The sequence below is a fragment of the Leucoraja erinacea genome, chromosome 1, assembly GCF_028641065.1.
Source record: "Leucoraja erinacea ecotype New England chromosome 1, Leri_hhj_1, whole genome shotgun sequence".
NCBI classification, from domain to species: domain Eukaryota; kingdom Metazoa; phylum Chordata; class Chondrichthyes; order Rajiformes; family Rajidae; genus Leucoraja; species Leucoraja erinaceus.
The window spans coordinates 11,813,748-11,838,654 of NC_073377.1; the positions used below are offsets into that span (position 1 = coordinate 11,813,748).

General features: G+C 42.4%; 1 protein-coding gene across 1 annotated transcript in view; it reads left to right on the forward strand.

Annotated features, from left to right (window-relative positions):
* Positions 1 to 12,469, forward strand: part of maea (macrophage erythroblast attacher, E3 ubiquitin ligase) — a 57,927-nt gene extending 45,458 nt beyond the window's left edge. The window contains exons 6-9 of the mRNA XM_055651897.1: positions 2,219 to 2,327; positions 3,100 to 3,233; positions 6,409 to 6,604; positions 12,136 to 12,469. Coding sequence (XP_055507872.1) covers positions 2,219 to 2,327; positions 3,100 to 3,233; positions 6,409 to 6,604; positions 12,136 to 12,231 — 535 coding nt within the window. The 3' untranslated portion in view covers positions 12,232 to 12,469. The remainder of the gene's footprint in view (positions 1 to 2,218; positions 2,328 to 3,099; positions 3,234 to 6,408; positions 6,605 to 12,135) is intronic.
* The last annotated feature ends 12,438 nt before the right edge of the window (positions 12,470 to 24,907 follow it).

A 24,907-nucleotide genomic window follows, 5' to 3' on the forward strand; every position in this document is an offset into this window, starting at 1 on the left:
TCTCCACCTCTGCTGTACAAGATGCACTGAGCAAGGTGAATGAGCGCAAAGCTGCCGGCCCCGATGGCATCCCTGGCCGGGTGCTTAGGGCATGTGCTGGTCAACTATCCCCAGTCCTCGCCGACATTTTCAATCTCTCACTGGCCCAGGGTGTTGTCCCCACTTGCCTCAAGACATCAACCATCGTGCCAGTGCCCAAACAGTCAGCTACAGGGAGTCTCAACGATTTCCGCCCAGTGGCACTCACCCCTGTCATTGCAAAGTGCTTTGAGCGGCTGATCTTGGCTCACCTCAAAGCCTGCCTCCCCCCCACACTGGACCCCCATCAGTTTGCCTACCGGACCAACAGGTCTACAGAGGACGCCATATCGGCGGCCCTACACTCTGCCCTGACCCACCTGGACCACAACAACTCCTACATCAGGCTGCTGTTCATTGATTTCAGCTCTGCCTTTAACACCGTCATCCCAGCCAACTTGATCACCAAACTCAGGGGACTTGGCATCTCCACCTCCCTCTGCAACTGGACATTGGACTTCCTCACTAACAGACCACAGTCTGTTAGGGTCAATACCCTCACCTCCTCCACCATAACACTGAACACCGGAGTGCCACAGGGCTGTGTGCTCAGCCCTCTCCTCTACTCCCTCTTCACCCACGACTGCATCCCAAAGTACGGATAACGCCATTATTAAGTTTGCTGACGATCACGGTAGTAGGACTGATCAGCGACAACGATGAGTCAGCCTACAGGGATGAGATCCAGCACCTGACCACCTGGTTGCCGACAATAACCTCATCCTCAACTCCAAAAAGACGAAGGAGATTATTGTCGACTATTCAGGCAGACCAGAGGAGGCAGTCATACCGCCATCCATATCAACGGGACTGAGGTGGAGCGCGTCTCCAGCTATAAATTCCTCGGAGTGCATATCTTGGAGGACTTGTCCTGGTCCCTCAACACCTCCAAGCTGATCAAAAAGGCACAGCAGCGCCTTTTTCCTTAGGAGGCTCAAGAAAGCCCACCTGTCCCCCCAGATCCTGACCAACTTTTACCGCTGTACCATAGAGAGTATCCTGACCACCTGCTTCACGGTATGGTACAGCAACTGCACTGCTGCGGACAGGAAAGCACTACAACGGGTGGTGAAAACCGCGCAGCACATCATCGGTGCCCCGCTCCCTGCCATGGATGCCCTCCACCGAAAACGGTGTCTGAGACGGGCTGGGAAGATCTTCAAAGACCCCTCACACCCCAACCATGGACTGTTTGCCCTCCTCCCATCAGGGAGGCGGTACAGGAGCCTCAGGTCACGTACCAGCAGGATGAGGAAAAGCTTCTATAACAACACAATCACACTGCTGAACTCGGAGTCCCGACGATAGACTTCTCTGGTCCCTCCGTCCCCCTTTGTTTAATCATTCTGTATTTCCTGATTATTCTGTATCTTCTCTCTTTCTATTTTTTTTCTTGTTTTTTCTCTTTATGTACAACTACTACGGTCTGACGCAAAACTGCATTTCGTTGTACTGATACTTGTATTTGTGCGATGACATTAAAGTTGAATTGAATTGAATTATTTGACAGTGACAAATTCCACCTTCAGCAATTCCAGGTTTAGTTTTGTATATTAGAGTTCTGAAACGGGGTCCTTCGGCCCACTGAGTCCGCACACTAACACTATCCTACACACTGGGGACAATTTACAATTCTACCAAAGCCAATTAACCTACAAACCTTTGGGGTGTGGGAGGAAAACGAAGCATCCGGAGAAAGAAAACCCACGCAGGTCATGGGGAGAACGTACAAATTCCATACCGACGGCACCCGTAATCAGGATCAAACCCGGGTATCTGGCGCTGTAAGGAAGCAACTCTACCGCTGTGCCCTGGTGTTAGAAAAAATTGATTTAATGTTGCTTTATAGTTTTTCTATTTGCACTGATTGCACTTTACTCATTTGTATTGAGTGTAAAATTACTTTGGTGTAGTCCTATTTCAGTAAAAAGAGAAACCAGCTTCTATGCAGGCAAAGCGTATCGCTACTTTCAGATTCGTAAGGAGTTATTCAAGGCTGAACCAGATTTTTTTCACTTGAACAACTATGTTTTCAATACGTTATCAACTATTCAATAATTCATCAGGTGGATTCTGAACATTTTTTATAGATTGTATTAATTATTTTAAATTTCTACTTTTCTTTCCTCTTTCCATCCAGACATGCACGGAGACACTTCAGTCAAGCGGAAGGGGGACAGCTGGATGAGGTGCGACAAGTGATGGGCATGCTGGCTTTTCCCTCAGATACGCACATTTCACCTTATAAGGTAAATGGTCGTTTAATTATTTTTCAGAAATAATAATAATAATAATAATAATAAGTACTGAGTAAAGGGTCCAAATACTTATGTAAATGTGATATTTCAGTTATTTCTTTTTAATTAAAACATTTCTAAATACCTGTTTGTTTTTTATTATGGGATATTGTGTGTAGATTGATGATAAAAAAAATGAATTTAATCCATTTTAGAATAAGGCTGTAACATAACAAAATGTGGAAAAAGTGAAGGGGTCTGAATACTTTCTGAATGCATTGTATATGAGGTAGAGGGAGGGAAAACCTGTGATCTTCTTACTGTGGTAAGAAATTGACATTTGAAAAGTTCCACTAGCTACCAGAGTACATCATAGAGCTCTTGTGTTCCTAAGAAATGACGTTGTGATCCCAATCTAAATTGATCCGTCTACTATTCTGTTTTGCATTCATGTGGAAAGAAATTCTAACAAAGTTGGGGTTTTTTCTAGCATCAGTATACAGCTCATTCCCTTGCTGTCATCCCAAGTGAATTCTATCCTTCCACCATCTATCTTTAATTTTGAAAGCAACAAATACATCTGAGCTCTTCAGTGCCTCTTGTTTCCCCTTTCTTTTACGCTTATCTGCCTCAAACTGTCAATTCTTATTCTCTTCTGTGGAGCTTGGAGTTTATTTTTGTAGAGAGGAATGGAACAAAAGGAAGAAGTTTTTAACCTTTGAGTGCTCACTGATTTAAGCTTTTATTTTAATACCAGAGACAAATACATGTGTCATCATTGCAGGATCTTTTGGATCCAGCTCGATGGAAGATGCTCATTCAACAATTCAGATATGATAACTACAGACTTCATCAACTTGGAAATAGCTCTGTTTTCACTATAACGCTGCAAGCAGGACTGTCAGCCATAAAGACACCGTATCCTTTTGGAGTTTCGGATCATTTTATATCTTTTTATCGATGCCTAAAAATGTTTAGTTGCTGAAGAAACCATTTGATTTTACAGATTTTGGATTGTTAAAAGTATGCAAACTGTATGCACATCTTGGGGCATTGCCTGGAATTCAAAGAATACTGACAATGTCAAGTGTACTTCAGGATTCTATGAAAGCCAATGATGTATGATATTTTAGGCAAGTTGGCAAGTTTAACTTTATTTAATGAACATGAAAATGTGTTTAAGATTCCTTAGATCAGTACAGATTAGTGGGATCACTCAGAAGATTGGGCAGCATCTGTGAGGAGAATTTACCTGGAAGTAATCTCTTTTATTTTAGACATTAGTGGAAAAAGGAATCTTGGAGTGGTCAAATAACTAAACAGATATATGATGCTAAATAAATAGTGTTAGAGGTACAGATTGTTCTGCTATGTTTTCACAACTCAAATTAGATATAATGCAATCGGTGAATTGGAGAACAATATTTGTATTATGTGGGCCTAATTTGTTATAATTTGATTTCAATCAAAAACAAGAGAAAACTCGAGTTAGATTAGAAATTTAGCAGTAAAAAAAATTGTTGTGAATTTAAACAGAATAAGGGGTAAAACAAGCTTATTTCCATGTCGCCTTCTGCAGTAATTAGACACATTGTCCCTCTAGAACACAGCTACTACTTTCACCACAGGAGGCTATTAAAATTGAGAAGTGATCACGTCTATTGTGCAATGGTACTCACCTAAGCAATGTAGTATACAGCCTTCAGTATTTATAGCTTGCAATAACAAAAATCAACATTCCTACAAAAACACTTTTATTTTTGAAAATCATGTGAGAAAATGACTGTTATTGTGAGTTTGTAAATCTCGAGCTGCTAATCCCTTTCCCCCATTGACGATGGTTTTGATGATGATAGACAATAGGTGCAGGAGTGGGCCATTTGGCCCTTTGAGCCAGCACGCCATTCAATGTGATCATGGCTGATCATCCCCAATCAGTACCCCGTTCCTGCCTTCTCCCCATTTCCCCTGACTCCGCTATTTTTAAGAGCCCTATCTAGCTCTCTTGAAAGCATCCAGAGAACCTGCCTCCACCACCCTCTGAGGCAGAGAATTCTACAGACTCACCACTCTGTGAGAAAAGTGTTTCCTCGTCTCTGAGTAAAAGTGTTTCCTCGTCTCCGTTCGATGAGGGATTACGTGAAAGGCCTTACTGGTCCATATAGACTTTACCCTCATCAATTTCCCTAGTAAACTTTTCAAAAAATTCAAGAAGATTAGTCAAACATGACCTTCCAGGCACAAATCCATGTTGACTGTTCCTAATCGGACCCTGTTTATCCAGATGACTATATATATTATCTCTAAGTATCCTTTCCATTAATTTGCCCACCACCGATGTCAAACTAACAGCTCTATAATTGCTAGGTTTACTCTTAGAACCCTTTTTAAACAATGGAACAACATGCACAGTACGCCAATCCTCCGGCACCATTCCCGTTTCTAATGACATTTGAAATATTTCTGTCATAGCCCCTGCAATTTCTACACTAACTTCCATCAACGTCCTCGGGAATATTCTGTCAGGACCTGGATACTTATTCACTTTTATATTTTTCAAAAGTGTCAGTACTTCCTCTTCATTGATCCACATAATTTCCATAGCTACCCTACTTGTTTCCCTTACCTCACATAATTCAATATCCTTCATCTTGGTGAATACTGAAGAAAATAAATTGTTCAATATCTCTCCCATCTCTTTTGGCTCTGCAAATATCTGTCCACTCTGACTCTCTAATGGACCAATGTTATCCCTTGTTATCCTTTTGCTATTAATATAGCTGTAGAAACCCTTTGGATTTACTTTCACCTTACTTGCCAAAGCAACCTCGTATCTTTTAGCTTTTCTAATTTATTTCTTAAGATTCTTTTTACATTCTTTATACTCCTCAAGCACCTCATTTACTCCATGCTGCCTATAATTATTGTAGATCTCTCTCTTTTTCCGAACCAAGTGTCCAATTTGCCTTGAAAACCGTGGCTCTTTCCAATTATTACTCTTTCCTTTCAGCCGAACAGGGACATAAAGATTCTGTACTCTAAAAATGTCACCTTTAAATGTCCTCCATTTCTCTACTACATTCTTCCCATAAAACAAAATGTCCCAATTCACTCCTTTTAAATCCTTTCGCATCACCTCAAAATTAGCTTTTCTCCAATCAAAAATCTCAACCCTTGGTCCAGTTCTGACCTTCTCCATAATTATATTGAAACTAATGGCATTGTGATCAGTGGATCCAAAGTGCTCCCCAACACATACCTCCATCACCTGACCTGTCTCATTTCCTAACAGGAGGTCCAGCACTGCCCCTTCTCTAGTAGGTACCTCTATGTATTGCTGCGAAAAACTATCCTGCACACATTTTACAAACTCCAAACCATCGAGCCCTTTTGCAGAATGTGTTTCCTAGTCTATGTGTGGAAAATTGAAATCTCCCACAATCACTACCTTGTGCTTACTACTAATATCTGCTATCTCCTTACATATTCACTCTTCCAATTCTCCCTCCCCATTAGGTGGTCTATAATACACCCCTATAAGTGTTGCTACATCTTTCCCATTGCTCAGTTCCACCCAAATAGCCTCCCTAGATGAGCCCTCTAATCTATCTTGCCAAAGCGCTGCTGCAATATCTTCCCTGACTAGCAATGCAACACCTCCACCTCTTGCTCCTCCAATTCTATCACACCTGAAGCAACAAAATCCTGGAATATTTGGTTTCCAATCACAGCCCTCCTGCAACCATGTTTCACTAATCGCCACAACATCATACTTCCAGGTATCGACCCATCTAAACTCATCCACCTTTCTTACAATGCTCCTAGCATTAAAATATACACATTTAAGAAACCCACCACCTCCTATTCTCTGTTTATTATATTTTTCTTTTTTCTCCCCTACATGTTGGGTCTGCAGAGGTTGGGTCTTATAAAGGTTGCATACCTCTATAAGATCTCCCCTCATCCTCCTACTCTCATTTGAATAGAGGAGCAAGTAGTGAAAAGTTTTACATTGTGAAGGGCACCGTAAAATGGGAATTGGGTGTAGCAGTTTGATTTCTCACAAAATATGCCTGAACTGCATGGTCCACAGACAATGCTATAAAGAAGACGGCACCTCTAAAAACCCAGACTGCCCTGTCTGCAGCAAATCTCTGAACAAGTTAGCACAGCCTCTGCCTATGGCACATTGTGCTAACTCCCGACTGGTCTGCAAGATCTCTGGTGAAGTAATGAATGAAAACAATCCACCCATGATGCTGCCTAATGGATACGTATATGGATATAACGTAAGTTTGTCATTTTTTTTCTCTTATGGTTTAGAAGTCAAGTTAGAATGTGCCATTGGTTGCAGAGGAACAGGCAAGATAGGAATTGCAGAAGAACTGCCCATAATCTTTCCATCTTCAGAGGGTCAACGACCACTGTGTCTCCTGCAGGGAGTCGAATTGACATCATTGAGCTGGTTGGTTACCTCTGGTCACATTCTCTAAACAGCCCTTTCCCTAGAAAAGAGTCCCTCAAAGGGACGTCCTGGAGAACAATAGGATGGCAAATAATACACCCATCTTCAGAAAGGTAGGAGAGAACAATGGTGGAACACAGGGAATTTCTCAAAGAGTATATTCATGGGGCTATTAACCTCTTTTGTCTGTCTTGTGTAATGTTGTATCATTGGCTCACTAGAATTTGCTCAGCAGACCAATCTATCCAAAAAAGGGTGGTGGAAAAAAAGACACGGCAAAAATGGCCAGTTCTGATATAAACATAATGCCTAATTTGTTATTGTTTGTTAATGCCTAAAAGTTGCCTAATTTGATATTGAGTCTCCTGCAAAGATTAGGAGTGAACGGGTCCTTTTCAGAATGGCAGGCAGTGGCGAGTGGAGGTTCGATGTTGGGCCGCAACTATTTACCATCTATATTATTAAAAGTCTGATCTTGACCGCTTTTGGCTTGCTGTGGTGTGATTTCCGAGAGAACGCCGCCACCTACGGTCGTCATTTTTGGCCACCTCACTCAGAGCCCCCCTCCGCTTCTGGGACGGAGGATTTTTCCAATCTATGAAAAATCAGAGAGATATTAATGTTTTTTTTTTTTTAATTGCCACTCTCTGAGGGGGGTGGGACTATAAAACCCGGGAAGTGGTGTGCCTCACTCAGTCTCTGCGAGATTGAGGAATCCAGAGTCCAGTGTGGAAGTCCAGGGTGGGCTGTTGTGAGCAGAAGCTGAGAAATAATTTAATTGGTGATGAATGCTGGTGATTTTGGTACTGAAGAAGTCCAAAAACGTATTACACTGAGCAGTGGAGGTGAGGTGATTAGAGTTTTCAGGAGGCTTAAGTAGTTTGTTGACAGTGGAGACTGAACTGTGAGTTTGGTGTTTTGTTGGTGGTTTCACCGTGCATGATATGGTATGAAGCTGCATTTGAATTTGGTGACCTTGCACCCTACTTGAAGTGGTATGAAACTGCACTTGAATTCAGTGGCCTTGCACCCTGCTTGAAGTGGTAGGAAACTGCACTTCAATTTGGTAGCCTTGCACCCTGCTCGAAGTGGTGAGAAACTGCTAGAATTTGGTGGCCTTGCACCCTGCTTGAAATGGTAGGAAAATGGATTTGAATTTGGTGGCCTTGCACCCTGCTTGAAATGGAATTTTAAGGAATAGCCATGTGACAACTGCCAGCCCACCAGCTGTGAGTGAGCTGCCAGCACATCAGTCTTGAGGGACTGAGCTGCCACCCCAAGAACCCATACCAGCGCTCCAGAAAGCCGCCGCCCCCCCCCCCCCCCCCCCCCCCCCCCACTGGCCATCAATATTGGAATTGGTGGAGAGGTGGAAAATTGCGTCGGGGGACCAGCCCTCTCGTGGTATAGTATACAATAATGATTTGGAAGAGGGAATTAGGAGTAACACTAGCAAGTTTGAGGATGACACAAAGCTGGGTGGCAGTGTGAACTGTGAAGAGGATGTTAGGAGGTTGCAGGGTGACCTGGACAGGTTGGGTGAGTGGACAGATGCGTGGCAGATACAGTATAATATAGATAAATGTGAGGTTATCCACTTTGGTGGAAAAAACAAGGGGGCAGATTATTATCTCAATGGGGTTAGATTAGGTAAGGGGGAGGTGCAGGGAGAACTGGGTGCCCTTGTACACCGGTCACTGAAAGTTGGCTTACAGGTACAGCAGGCAGTGAAGAAAGCTAATGGAATGTTGGCCTTCATAACAAGAGGATTTCAGTATAGGAATAAAGAGGTTCTTCTGCAGTTGTATAGGGCTCTGGTGAGACCACATCTGGAGTATTGTGTACAGTTTTGGTCTCCTATTTTTGAGGAAGGACATCCTTGTGATTGAGGCAGTGCAGCGTAGGTTCATGAGATTGATCCCTGGGATGGCGGGACTGTCATATGAGGAAAGATTGAAAAGTCTAGGCTTGTATTCACTGGAGTTTAGAAGGATGAGGGGGATCTTTTTGAAACGTATAAAATTATAAAAGGACTGGATAAGCTAGATGCAGGAAAAATGTTCCCAAAGTTGGGCGAGTCCAGAACCAGGGGCCACAGTCTTAGAATAAAGGGGAGGTCATTTAAGACTGAGGTGAGAAAAAAATTTGTTCACCCAGAGAGTTGTGAATTTATGGAATTCCCTGCCACAGAGGGCAGTGGAGGCCAAGTCACTGGATGGATTTAAGAGAGAGTTAGATAAAGCTCTAGGGACTAGTGGAGTCAAGGGATATGGGGAGAAGGCAGGCATGGGTTATTGATAGGGGACGATCAGCCATGATCATAATGAATGGCGGTGCTGGCTCGAAGGGCCGAATGGCCTCCGCCTGCACCTATTTTCTATGTTTCTATGCAGGTTACTATGCTATGTTTCTACAAAGTGCCGAAATAAAAGATATGGTATTGTTCCTCAAGCTATTGGGTACATTTGTAACATCACAAAAGACTACAGACAGGTCAGAGTGGGATTGGGTTGGTTAATGAAAGTGAAAGGCCTACAGAAGCTCATGATCCCTCCTGGTCTGCAAGAGTGATCACTCGATTTGTGTAGGAAAGAACTGCAGTTGCTGGTTTCATCCGAAGATAGACACAAAAAGCTGAAGTGGTTCAGTGGATCAGACAGCATCTCTGGAGAAAAGAAATAGGTGACGTTTCAGGTCGAGACCCTTCAGACTTCGATTTGTGGTTTGTTTCTCCAAATTAGAGACTGCACTGGAATTAGATTGGAAGAATTGTAAGTGAGTCACTGCTTCATGTGGAGAGATTGTTTCGGTCCCTAGATCGTGGTAAGGGAAGAGGTGAATGCTGAAAACACCTCCTGTGGTTGCATGGGAAAATTCTATGCAAATGATGAGGATGGGCAGACGGGTTGGAAAAGCAGAACAAAGAGTCGACTAGGGAGTGAATTTGTGGAATCTTGCTGGAACTGCTGAAAATTGCAAAGGATTTGTTTCTCTTATTTGATAAACGCCAAAAATAATCTTGACAAGCAACTTCATAATAATCTATTTACCATTTTCCCCTCAAAATAAAAATTGACATGTTAATGATTTTTTTTTTTAAATAAACTGGGTTTTCAACTCCATTCCCTTTTATGAAAGCATTGGAAGCCATGAATTAAAATTAGAACAGGCTGTAAAACTCAGTAGTTCAATTAGTGGAAAGGGAAACCGAGATAATGTTTTGAATTGGAGGCTCTTCATCAGAACATGTGAAGCAGTCTTTCATGCTTCAGACAACTTATACACACAGTAGAATAATTCCAGAGAACGTTGCTGTAAACTTTCATTACCAGGATGCAGAACTGGCCGACTGCTGATGCGTTGGTTAATTTGTATAATCTGATTGTTTTTTGCTTTTATTTCTTCATTTATAGGATGTTGGTGTTACTGGCAAGTTGGTATTTTAATTGCACATGTACTGAATAGTTTGCCGAACCATATTATTGAGCCTGGAGTCATATTAGGCCAGAATGAAACGGATGCTACTTTGCTATGAAAACCCATCTGCATCACTAATGTGCTTTCATTTTCTTGAAAGCACATTTGTGATGCAGGTGGATTTTTATAGAATCATAGTGATATGGTATGGAAAGGCCCTTCGGTCCAACTTGCCCACACCGGCCAACGTGTCCCAGCTACACTCGTCCCACTTGCCTGTGTTTGGTCCATATCCCTCCAAACCTGTCCTATCCATGTACCTTTCTAACTTTTTTTAAATGTTCGGCTCTGCCTCAACTACCACCTCTGGCAGCTTGTTCCATACACCCACTACCCTTTGTGTGAAAAGGTTACCCCTCCGATTCCTATTAAATCTTTTCCCCTTCACCTTGAACCTATGTCCTCTGGTCCTCGATTCACCCTGGGCAAGAGACTCTGTGCATCTACCCGATCTATTCCTCTCAGGATTTTATGCACTTCAATAAGATCACCCCTCATCCTCCTGTTCTCATAGAAATAGAGTCCCAGCCTACTCAACCTCTCCCTGGCAACATCCTTGTAAATAGACTCTACCCTTTCCAGCTTGACAACATCTTTTCAATAACATGGTGCCCAGAACTGAACACAATACTCTAAATGCGGCCTCACCAACGACTTATACATCTGAAACATGACCTCCCATCTTCTACACTCAAATATCTGACTGATGAAGGCAAATGTGCCAAACGCCTTTTTGACCACCTTATCTACCTGCGACTCCACTTCAAGGAACCATGCACCTACACTCCTAGAACTCCCTCTTTTCTACAACACTCCCCTACAGCCCTACCATTCACTGTGTTGGTCCTGCCCATGTTAGACTTCCCAAAACCTCACATTTCTCTGTATTAAATTCAATCAAACATTCCTCAGTGCACCTGCCAATCGATCAAGATCCTGCTGCAATTTTTCACAACCATCTTCACTATCTGCAAAAGCACCCACTTTTTTTTATCATCTACAAGCTTACTAATCTGCCGTGTATGTTCTCATCCAAATCATAGAAATAGATGACAAACAGTAACGGGCCCAGCACCAAACCCTGAGGCACAACACTAGTCACAGGCCTCCAGTCTGAGAAGCAACCTTCCGCCATCGCCCTCTGCTTCATTCCATTAAGCCATTTTTCTATCCATTCAGCTATCTCTCCTTGGATCCCTTTTTCCTGCAGCCCTTCTTGAATAGAGGCACAACATTTGCCATCCTCCAGTCTTCTGGCACCTCTCCTGTATTTAAAGGCGACTCGTAAATTTCAACCAGGGCTCCCGCAATTTCCTCCGTTTCCCACAATTTCCTCCCTGTTACCCACAATGACAACATTATTTCATGATCATTATTATTTATATGATTTTTGTAATTCCGGGTTCATTAGGTTTACCAATAAGATAATTTGAATTCTAGTTGTCGATCAATAACTTGATGATGGGTCCAAAAACGTATCTGCTTTGGTATAGCATCAAATGCTGTAGACAATGGTGGCACAGCCGATAGAGCTGCTGCCTCACAGTCAGAGTCCCAGGTTTGATCCTGACCTCGCCTGCTGTGTGTTGAGTTTCCGTGTTCTCCCTGTGACCGCATGTGTTTCCTCTGGGAGGACTGATTTCCCCAAATCCCAAAGACATGCAGGTATATAAGATAATTTGCCTCTCTAATTTGCCCCAGTGTGTGTATGGAGTGGATGTGAAAGTGGGATAACATAGAACTAGTGTGAATGGGTGATGGTCGGCATGGACCCATTGGCCAAAAGGGCCTATTTCCACACTGTTTCTCTAAACAAAACTAATAAATTAATCTATAGAAAATTACCCTGCTTTAATTTACTGTTTGTTTTTCTTTCAGTCACTACTTTCTATTCGTCAAGATGACAAAATTATCTGCCCAAGAACCAAAGAAGTCTACAACTTCTCTCAAGCTGAAAAAGTATACATCATGTAGAAGTGTGGAAAAGAGCAAGACCAGAATCTGAACCACAGGGCATCATTTGGCTTGGCCTGTTGACTGCTGGATACTGCTTGATTACCTGTGGCAATGCACCTATTTTTTGGTGGATGTCTGTCTCTTATGATCAGAAATCCAAATGGAACAAGAAATACACAGTGTTGTATGATGACAGGGCTTTGAAAGCAAGAGGAGTTTGTACTAAAAAGGTGAAATAAAACAATTGAGGCTCTTACATGGGTTTTGTAGTGGTTTATGTTATCTGAAGAATTTTGACTGTTTTAAAATGTATTTCATTCGTAAATTTAAATTTGGTAACTCATTAGTGTTGTGCTTGGGGTGGGGGGGGGGGGGGGGGGGGGTAGGGTACAATATTAACTTGTTTGGCTGCCATATTTCAGGCCTTCAGAACTTGCATAACTTGCACAACTGCAGTTAGTGTTTTCAGGCCATAATATTTGTATACTTTAGTTGTAAAACAAAAGCATAGCGTATTTTGAGTAATTGTGATTACACGTTCCACAATTCAAAGTTGGAAATTCCAGAAAGCTTAAATTTTAGTTCTATTTATGCATGCAGACACTGCTAGATTGTGGACTTAAAATTATAAGGTTGGAAGTAACTGCAAATTAAAAGAATCAAATAAAACTGGGTTTAGTTTGTTTTATTTGATCTGAGTTTAAAAACAAAATCTTTGCAAATGACACTTGTGTTTTTCACAATTACTTTCCTTCCTGAAATTGTGATTTGAATTTGAATAGTTTAGACATAGTGATTTGAATTCGAGCCTGCACCGCCATTCAATATGATCATGGCTGATTTGTCCTCTCTGTTCCTATACATATACAGGGCATTCTTAAGTAAACTTGAGCTGGTGGCTTTCTTTCTCCTTAGCACTTTTGCCTTCAACCTGAAGCTTTGAATTTGTGACCTTGTCGATGCCTTGTCTGTTTGCTGTTTGTTTTAAGAATTCTTGATTAAGAGAGGGAACAGGCAGCTTAATGTCCCAGGGTTCAGATGCTTCCGGAGACATAGAGCTGGAGGTAAAAGAGGAGGGAGTGTGGCTTTATTGATTGAGGATATCACCACAGCAGTCAGAGATGTTCATCCAGTTTCTGGGTGGAGCTGAGAAATAAGAAAGGGATGTGGTTTGGACAAAAGCCTTGTTGGGAGTATACTACACGACCCCAAATACAGTGCATCCCTGGAGTAGTTTCGGGTACTATCGGTAACTATCGATGGGGGCGCTGCAATGGCGGCAGCCCTGTCAGCAGTGCGTTAGTTTTTTCAACTTTTTTTTTTGTATGTTTTAAAGTATGTTTTTAATGTTTCTTTGTGTGTTTTGTGTGGGGGGGGGGGGTGAGGGAGAAACCGTTTCGGCCGCCTCCTCCATGGAGAGGCGACTTTTTCCAGGTCGCCTCCCCCGTGGCCTAACAGCAAGGATCGGCGTGGCCTTTCCCGGAGACGCGCCTGGGGCTTCAGCGGCGGGCGCAGCGTGGACTCAGCGTGGAGCGGGTGAGCCCTTGCTGGAGGGGAGTGCTCCGTTTCGCTGGCCCGGGGGAGCCGGCAGCCTGAAGCCGCGCGCGGTCTGCACAGCTCCAGCTGGCGCGGCGTCTACAGCCCGGGATCCCTCATGGGGGACCCGGGGGAAGAAGAAACCATCACTGCCGGCACGCGGCCAACTTCTACCGCGGGCGCGGTGGCGACTTACCATCACCCTGGAGGGGAGCTTCGACTGCCGGCCCTGCGGTCTGCGGTGCTTCTGGCTGCGGCGCGGTGGGAAATTTAAACTTTAAATCTCGACCGCCGGCCTGTGGCCTACACCAACTTAAAGCCGCGGTCTCCGGTGGAGAAGAGCCGATCCTGGACTTACCTGGACTTGTACCTTGTCCTTTTACCATCTGGACGCCCGCAGCAACGGCTGCGGAGGGTTGAGGTCCCGACCACGGGGGAAAATGGAGGAGGACTGGCCAAATTGTGTGCCTTCCACTACAGTGATGAATGCTGTGGTGGATGTTTATGTTAAATTTTTATTGTGTTTTTGTGTGTGTTCTTTATCATTGTACCGCTGCTGACATATTTTTTTCACTTGCACTCTATGTGCAATGTGACAAATAAACCGTATTGTTTTGTACTGAGGAGCATGCTTTAAAAAAAAAAAGGAAATTGGGACGGCAAAAAGGGAACAGGAGATGGCTCAGGCAGATAATATTAAGGATGATTCCGAGATTTTAGAAATACAATAAGAGGAAGAAGGGTAACCAGAGAGAGAATGGGGCAGGCCCCTTGGGAATCAAAGTGATCACCAGTCCCAGCATGCTCAACCTCTCCCTATAGTTCCTCAAGGCCTGGCAACATCCTCGTAAATCTTCTCTACATCCTTTCCAGGTTAACATCATCTTTCCTATAACAGGTTGACCAAAACTGAGCACAATACTCTAAAGGTGGCCTCACCAATGTCTTGTACAACGGTAACATGACCTCCCAGCTTCCATACTCAATACTCTTGACTGATGAATGTGCCACATGCTTTCCTGCCAACCCTATGTACCTGTGATGCCACTTTCAAGGAACGATGTACCTGCACTCTTAGATCCTTCTGTTCTACAACACTCTCCGGAGCCATGTTATTCACTGTGTATGTCCTGCCTTGGTTAGACTTCCCAAAATGTAACACCTCGCACGTCTCTGTATTAAACTCCATTAACCATTCTACAGCCCATTTGCCCAACCGACTAAGATCCTGCTGCAATTTTTGGCAACTATCTGCAATACCACCTGCTTTAGTGTCATGAGCAAACTTAATAATCATGTCTTGAATGTTCTCATCCAAATCATTCATATCGATTACGAGGAGTAATAGGACCAGCACTGAATCCTAAGGCACACCACTAGTTATAGGCCTCCAGTCCGAAAAACAATCTTCTTCCACCACCTTCTGCTTCCTTCCATGAAGCCAATTTTCTATCCAGTCGGCTATCTCTCTTTGGATCTCATGTGATGTAACCATCCAGAGCTGCCTACCTTGTCATATATAAAGCTATATATACAGCATCTACAGCTCTGTCCTCAACCACCTTTTGGTCACATCTTTAAATAAAACTCTGATTCGTTAGTTTGAGATACGATCTCCCACATACAAAACTGTGCTGACTATCCCTAATCAGCCCTTGTCCATCTAAAAGTTTGTATATCTTATCCCTCCGATTACTCTCGTAACTTTCTGACTACATATGTTAGACTCTGCCGTTGTGGGGATGTTGTGTCGTGGACTTCTGTGTTTTGTGCTTTTTTAAATTTATTTGTATGACTGTAAGGAAAATGGCATTTTGTTGTCTCTTAATTGAGACAATGACAATAAATTGAATCCAATCCAATGTTAGACTCGCTGGCCTGTAATTTTCATACTTTTCCCTGCAGCCTTTCTTAACTAGTGGCACAACATTTGCCACCCTCCAGTCTTCCAGGACCAAACACTTATTGAGTGACGAATCATAAATCTTAGCCAGGATAGGTGCAATTTCCTTTCTAGCTTCCTGCAGGGTCCTCGGATGTATCTCATCAGGCCCGGGAGATTTGTCTACCTTCATACACTTAATGACCATCAACATCTCCTCAACCATAATACTGACTGCCCTCAAGACACTTGCATTAACTGCCCCAAGGTCCCCGGTCCCTTGTGCTATCATAATGTATAAAAAAACATTTGGACAGGTACATGGATATGATAGGTTTTGAAGGATATGGGCCAAAAGCAGGCAGATGGGACTAGAGTAGATGTGGCATGTTGGTCAATGTGGGCAAGTTGGGCCGAATGGCCTGTTTATATGTTGTATTACTCTGACTATGACAAATTTGGTTAGATTGGTGTTTTTACTATGTAGCGATGAACCAATAATATTTTTGTAAAGTTTCCCTTTTTTGTATGCATATCTTCCAAGTGGAGTTTACAAGTTCAGCCAAGTGTAGACTGATGCTGGCAGTTTGGTCTAATTTTGGGGCAGACACAAGACATCTTACAGATAAGGGGGTGACCTTTTATTGTTTTAATATTTGAAAATGCAGTAAACACCCAACAGGTCATGGAGAGACAAATTTATGGCCTTTTATCAGACCACGATGGCAATCAAATGTTTAAAGTTGCTAAGAAGTGGGAGAATTAAAACAATAAGATACGTATCTGGTTGGGTGGAGGAGACCCAGAGGACTGAACAAACGGTTGCAGTAAGAAATGGTGGCGATGGCATATTAATCACAGCTGATCTTTGGAGACGATGCAAGTTCATGAAGTGTGATGAAATGAAGAAAGCATGCTGGAACAGTGCGATACAAAATACTGCAGATTATGGCATTTTGGAAAATCTGGCAACAATCAGCAAGTCAAGTGATATATTTGGAGAGAGGTCGTTAACATTTCAGGTTGATCTTCCATGAGGAATGGCCAATTTTGGTACAGAATGGGTCCAAGCTGTGCTTTTTCTTCTCGGGAGGCATGGAACAGCCCTTGATGCAGTCTTTCTTGGGCTTTTTTCATTGCTTTTGCAATCACATTGACTCGTGGTGTTGCGTCCTGCTCTTGTGCAGAATGTAAAAGCGTAATTATCATTCTTATCTTCTATCTTGCTCTTGTCACCTGGTCAATCTGCTATTTTTTTTTTTTCTTTCTTGACCACCCTCCATCTCAAGGGATAGATCATGAGAAGTTCACTGATTCCCACAGCTGTTTTGACTTGCGTCCTTCAACTCTGTTTCATAGAATAAGCAGCACAGAAGCAGGCCCTTTGGCCCACTACATCTGAACTGATAATTTCATATGCCAGCCCATGATCTGTATACCTCTATTCCTTTCCTACGTGTCACACACGTGAACAACCAAGGGGATAGGCTTTCTGCAAGAACAACATTCCAATCATAATTTCTTATCTTTGGTTTCTCCTCCTCCATAGTTGATGTACCACTCAACCAAGTCTGTTCCATTTCCTCCACCTCTTCACCCAGCTCCATTTCGATCCAGAAAAAGTATCTTCCACAACAAAGTACATCCTCCCCTATAATCAACCCCAAGGGACTGTTCCCTCCATTTATACTCTGGGATACTCTGCTATCTCCATGAGCATTCGCTCCACTTCTCAGGGTATCAAGGTACCTTCCCATACCACACTCATTTTACTTCTCTTAACAGCATTTGATACCCAAAGACATGTTGCAGGCTACGCAATGACATGCATGTACCTTTCCAATTTAGAATCGTGCACTGCATTCTTTTTTTCTAAAATTTTAAGAGATATTTTCAAAACAGTGCAACACCATCACCATAATAAAACAAAGTAAGAAAAACAGCAATCAAAATAAAAAAAATAAGTAGATGGGGGGGGGGGGGGGAAAGTAAATTAAAAAAAAAAAATTGGAATAAGACCGTGTGGTTCACTTACCAAATTAAAAAAAGAAAAACCATTACATTGATTAGTTATCTGGAGATAATTCAACATTCATACAAACATACCATCTAGTTCTATATAACGCAATCTTCCCATATCTAGCTCGGCATTTATCTAATTGGTGTCATGGCTCAAATAAACAGTCCATTTTTCCCAGATTTTCTCAAATGAATTCTTGACTCTCAAGGAATATGTCAATTTCTCCATATTAAAGATCTCGCACAATTTCTAACCACTGTTCCTGTTTTGGACTTTTTTCATTAAGCCACTGCCTGGTAATAATAATAATAAATTTTATTCATGGGAGCCTTTCAAGAGTCTCAAGGACACCTTACAAAAATTTAGCAGGTAGAGGAAAAACATGTAAGGGGAGTGAAATAAATAGTAGAGACATGACTAGTACACAAAGTAAATACAGAATTCAATACAAAACACAGTATGAGGCAATTAATGCACAGATGAAAAGGGACGGCACGTGGGGCTAAGGATAGGCATAGATGAAGAGATGGGTCTTGAGGCGGGACTGGAAGATGGTGAGGGACACGGAATTGCGGATCAGTTGGGGGAGGGAGTTCCAGAGCCTGGGAGCTGCCCTGGAGAAGGCTGTGTCCCCAAAACTGCGGAGGTTGGACGTGGATGGAGAGGAGACCAGCTAATGTGGATCTGAGGGACCGTGAGGGTTGGTAGGGGGAGAGGAGGTCAGTGAGATATGGGGCCTTCTTACTTGCTGCAAGCAAAACTTCAATCAAATATGTATCTTCTATTTTTACACTATCTTTAATATGCCCCAGATACATCACAGGGCAGGTATTTGGGATTTTATAACCCAAGATATTATTTACAGCTGCATTAACATTTTCCCAGTATGGCCTTATCTTTACACAGTTCCAGAAAATATGCGAGTGGTCTGCCTCCATACTCCCACACAGCCTCCAACAGTGTTGTTGGACAGCAAGTTGTCTGCTTTTTATTTTGGGTGCTATAAAAAAGCGAGATAGATTCTTCCAGCAAAATTCTCTCCATACTAGTGAGCTTGTGGATGAACATTGTGTTTCACACATTTGATACCATTCTTCTTCTGTTATTTGAATCTTTAATTCTGCTTCCCATTTTGTTTTTATGTAGAGCGTTGACTCTCCCCCGCTTTCCACCAGAGCTTGGTAGAAAGCATAGATGACCCGAGACCCCTTCTGTTTGTATGCATCCACAATCACCTTGATCACATTATTTGAAGTTTCATCTAGTTCTGGCCTTATCTCTTTTATAAAGTAGTCTCTTAATTGCAAGTATCTAAAAAAATCTTTGTTTTTGAGACCATACTTTGACTTTAAATCTTGGAAGCTCATAAACTCGCCATTTTCTGAAACTGTATACATTGCTGTTATGCCTTTTTGTGCCCATTCTTTGAATTTTGAATCATACACCACTGGCTTAAACTTTGAATCATATGCGAACCACTTCAATGCGTGAACCCCTCTTTTTAATTTGTATTTTTCCACTATAACATTCCATATTTCTAACGTAAATGCTACTATTGGATCCATAGCATGTCTCAAAGCCCCTCTCAGATATTTGTCTCCCACCAAAATCTGGGTCTGGTAACCCTGTATCTCCCTTTCCATTTCTTTCCATCGAGATTAATAATCAGGTCTACACCAACAAGCCAGAGGTCTGAGTTGAGCTGCATAAAAGTATTTCTTCAGATTTGGTAAATCCATTCCACCCTTGCTTTTTGGCAGTTGAAGTGTTGTTAATTTTATTCTTGGTTTTTTGCTATTCCAAATGAATCTAGAGATCATTTTATTCCAGGCTATGAATTTATCTCGAGGAACATTGATTGGGAGAGATTGGAATAAATATAGTAGTTTAGGTAGGATATTCATTTTTACCGTTTGTATTCTGGCACTGAAGTCTAGAGGAAGAGTCGACCACCTCTCAACATCCTTTTTGATGTTTTCTTCAATTTTGTTATAATTAGTTTCAAACAAGTTGGAAAGTGTTTTGGTTATAGTTACACCAAGATACTGCATCGTTTTAGAGTTCCATTTCAGATTATATGCATCTCTGATTTGTTGGGATGGAAAATAATTGAATGAAAGAATTTGTGTTTTTGTTATATTCAATTTATACCCTGAGTAGTATCCATATGTTTCAAATAGGTTCATTAGATTTGGGAGACATATATCTGGTCGTTCAAGAAAAATAATGATATCATCAGCGAAAAGACCAATTATATGTTCTTTCCCCCCTATTTTGACCCCCTGCAGGTCTTCTCTCTGCCTTATTGCTTGTGCTAAGGGTTCGATATACAAAACAAAGAGAGTAGGAGAAAGACAGCATCCTTGCCTTGTGCCCCTCTCTAACTGGATCCTTTTTGATATGTTTCCATTTACCTTAATCCTAGCTGTAGGCTCCTGATATATTGTTTTAATACACTGAATTGCATCTTCATTGAAACCAAATCTCCTCAGTACTTCATATAAGAATACCCAACTAACACTATCAAAGGCTTTTTCTGCATCTAAACTGACCAGGATCATATTTGTATCCTTTTTTTTAGCATTATCCACAATGATATGATATGCCATTTATTGTCACTATACGTGTACAATGTAATTAAAAGCTGCTCGTACTCAGTGCATACATATAATTTAGTACAAAAAACAAGAAACAGAAAACAAAAACAAAAGGGAGAAGAGGGGGGGTGGGGGGATAGGTGCACAATTCTGCGGCGCTATATACATATATACAGATGGACGTCCGGGTGTTGGGCTGTGAAGTCAGTGCATGTGTGAATTTAGAGTAGTTATAATTTTCGGAAAACAACTATTCCTGAGTCTATTTGTCCTGGATTTGATGCACCTATAGCGCCTTCCAGAGGGCAGTAGGTCGAACAGTCCAAACGCAGGATGGGAGCTGTCCTTGATGATATTCTTTGCCCTGCTAAGGCAGCGGGAGGTGTAAATATCCATCAGGGAGGGGAGAGGGCAGCCAATGATCTTCTGTGCTGTCCTAGTTACCCTCTGAAGCCTCTCCCTGTCTGCCATGGTGCAGCTGCCATACCATGCTATAATGCAGTATGTCAGCAGGCTCTCCAATGTGGAGAGTTCTTCTAATATTATCCTGTGTTTGACGCCCCCGAATAAATCCAGTTTGGTCTTCATTAATCAGATCTGGTACAAAAGTCTCGAGTCTTTTGCAAATGATTGAGGTAAATAGTTTGTAGTCTACATTTAAAATTGACATTGGCCTGAAATTTTTACATTGCTCTTTGTCTTTGCCTTCCTTGGGTAAAATGGTAATAATTGCTTCCTTCCATAATGGGGGAGCCCTGCCCTCTTTAAGGGTCCAGTTAAAGCAAGACAGGAGCAGAGGTGTTAGCTCTTTCTTAAAGGCCTTGTACCATTCTGGTGGAAACCCATCGCTGCCTGCCGATTTACTAGACTTGAGTCTACTGATTGCAGCTTCCAGATCATTAACCGTAAATTGTGACGTAATGGTATTATTTTGTATCTCACCAATGGATGGCAGGTCGAGTGAGTTAAGAAAACTTCTCATTGTCCTTTCATCAGCTGATGGTGGTTTAGAATAGAGTTTCTTATAGTATTCTTCAAATATTCTTTTTATCTCATCTGGCTCATGTGATAATTGATTGGTTTTAGGATCTCTTATTTTCTGAATTGTATTGGAGGCCTGATGTTTACGCAGGAGTCTGGCCAGGAGTCTAGTTGCTTTTGGACCTGCTTCATAATAGGTCTGCTTTACAAATCAAACCCTTTTTCCCTATCTCCCCTGAGGATCTCATCCATCTCCCCCCTTTTTTCCTTAATCTGTTTTAGTACCAACTGATCCTGTATGTTTTTATGTTTTTTTCTCCAATTCTTTCAGTTTTTCTACTTTATGTTCATACGTAGCTAGCCGGGCCTTTTTTTGTGATGATGTCAGGGCGATCAGCTTTCCACGTATAAATCCCTTCCTAGCATCCCACAGTATTACAGGATCCACATCCCTGTTATCATTCTCTTCTATGTACCTTTTTATCTCTTCCCTTATTTGTTCCACATTTGCCTTATTATTCAAAATACCCACATTGAGCCTCCAAACAGTATTTCTTTTTCTACTATTCAGGTGTACTGTCAAGCTGATCGCACTGATCAAATACATCTGCCACCCCGATTTTACACTCTGTGATCCTGTGACTTTCACCCGTATTCATTAAAAAGTCGTCAATCCTGGAGTAGACTGAGTGAGGTACTGAATAGTGTATAGTCCCTTTCTAAAGAGTGAAGTTCTCTCCAAACATCAATTAGGCCCATTTCCTGTACTGATATGTTAATAAACTTGGTCAGATGCATCTTGGTTTTTTTTAGGCTTGTTGTATCCAAATTATGATTCATGACCACATTGAAGTCCCCTCTACATATCAAAATACCTTCAGTCTCTAAAGCAATAATGTCAAACAGTTTTGAAAAAACATTTGGTAATCTCTGGGGGGGCATATACATTGATCAGTGTCACAACTGTTTTCCAACTTTCCTTTAACTAATACATACCTTCCCTCTTTGTCCCTGACTTCTTTATGGCATTCAAATTGGACTGCATTTGTAATAAGGATAGCCACTCCCCTCTTTTGGCTAGCCCTATAGGTACTATAAAATGCATTTCTAAAGCCAAAGCGTTTTAGTTTCTCGTGTTCTTGTTGAGGCAGGTGGGTTTCTTGTAAAAATAGTACCTGGGCCTTTTCTTTTTTCAGTTTAGCCAGGACCTTGCTCCTTTTAACGGGATTATTCATCCCATTTACATTGAGTGACACCAATTTGATAGTATTACGTGGCATTTAATTTACCTGATCCTGTCTTGCATTCATAAATCTCCAGATAACTTGAAACTGTGCAGGTCTGAACATCTGGCCAACATGTGCCAAATTAAAAAAAGAAAAGAAAAGAAAAAACAGTTGACTTCCAAGTTGGCAGGTATAGGGGAAAGCCTCCTCCCAGAGGGCCCCTCACTAGAGGTGAAACACTCCATTTCACACATCCTAGTATCGTCCAACGTCATCCGATAGCACTTATTTTTTAGTCCAAAAGAATTTGTGACACAACAAAAGCTAGTTGGATGGGGTCTGCTCAGACTCCTGTAGTCGTTCTCTTGCTGTCTCACTCTCATCTTCGCTCCTCTTTCCAACTCTCTGCCATGTCAAAGCCTGGAGAAGACGCTCCATCTCTGGGTCCGCCAGCTCCTCAGCGCTGTAATCAGGTGTCTCCAAGGAGTAGCCTCTCCTCCTCAATTCCTGCACTGCGTCTTGTGCACTATGATATGTGCATGTTCCTGAGTCCCAGTGAATACGCATCTTGTCCAGCGGTATCTGGAAGCGGACACCTCTCTCCTTCAGGGCCCTGTTTATTCCCTTATATGCCTTGCGCTTCTGGACAACCTCCGTTGCATAGTCGTGGTCAAATGATAGGCGTCGCCCGTCAATCATTATCTTCTTTCCCCAGGCCTTTTTCAATACCATTTCTTTGGTATTAAACTCCAGGAAATTTACCACTCTAGACCTAGGTGGTGAATTACCTTCCGGTTTGCGAGCCAAAGCTCTGTGCGCGCGCTGGATCCGTACGTTGGTGTCCGTTGTTATTACGAGTTCAGTTTTTAAAAGTTGCTCCACAAATTCAGACATAGATTTGCCTTCTTTCTCTTCAGGTACGCCGTAGATGCGAATGTTATTTCGTCTAGACCATCCTTCCAAATCAGTCAGTTTTTCTTGCATGGCTTTCTGTTTTTTCATAGATTTAAACAGCACATTTTTCACAGCCATGTCTCAGCCTCTTCAATTCGTGCTTCAGCTTTGTTTAGTCTAGTTTCATGGGCGTGGATTTGTTTGGAGTTTGCAGAAAGTTTATGATAAATTTCTTGCTTCAGTACTCTGAGTTCGGTTTTCATGTCTTCTTTGATTTCTTCTTTAAATTTATGTAAGTCCACTTTATATTCAGTCCTGAAGTCGTGTATTTCCTTACTGATATTGTGTAGCATTGAGCGCACGGTTTCTGCGGAATCATCTTTTGAGCTTTGAGCTTTGTCCATCTCCGGTGAATTCTTTCTTTCTCGTCCGTCACGTTTCTTTTGACTTCTAGTTGTCGCTCCCCCACTCATTCCAAAACAGAAAACTGTGAATTATGTAGCAATTAGTGAATTAAGGGAGGCTAGTTTTAAACTTGCTATCGGGAGCTCGAAATTAAGCAGCCATCTGCTCACGTCGCCACCGGACATCACTGTGCATTCTTAATGCAAATCTGCCCACTCCCCTCCCCAGTGTTCCCAAACATGAACACTTTTTCTAAAAACTCGTCCGGTAAGAGCAAAGGAGGGGGGTTATGCATCTATGTTCACAACGACTGGTGCACAAATACCACAATCATAGACAGACACTGTTCTGCTGATTTGGAGTACCTGAAAGTTAGATGCAGGCTTTTCTACCTTCCACGTGAGTTTACCGTGGTCATAGTTACAGCTGTGTATATCCCACCGGATGCTAATGCTAGCATAGCCCTAGGCTACCTCAATAGCACTATCAGCAAACTAGAGAACACCTACCCCAAAGCAGCCCATATCATAGCTGGTGATTTCAATCACGCAGACTTAAAATCAGTCTCCCCAAGTTTGAACAACACATCAAATGTGCAACCAGGGGAGAAAATACATTAGACAAGGCCTACTCAAACATCAAGAAGGGGTTTAGAGCCACACCACTACCACACTTAGGCCAGTCGGATCACCTATCCATTCACTTAGCACCAGCATACACCCCCCTCAGGAGAAAAGCTCAACCCACCACCCAGGACTGTTAAAACCTGGCCTGAAGGAGCTTCCTCACAGCTACAGGACTGCTTTGAAAGGACAAACTGGGACATTTTTGGAAATCAGGACTTGGAGGAGTACACATCCATGGTACTCTTTTACATCCAGAACTGTGTTGACAACGTCACCGTCGACAAATTCATCCGGGTGTACCCCAACCAGAAGCCGTGGATGACAAAAGAGGTCCAAACTCTCCTCAAGGACCGCAACACTGCCTTCAGGACTGGCGACAGAGCCCTGTACAGCGCTGCTAGAGCCAACCTGAAGAAAGGCATCAGGGATGCCGAAGCAGCCCACAAGAGGAAGATAGAGGACCACTTTAACAACAACGATCCACGGCGGGTGTGGCAGGGCATCCAGCACATCACCAACTACAAGCC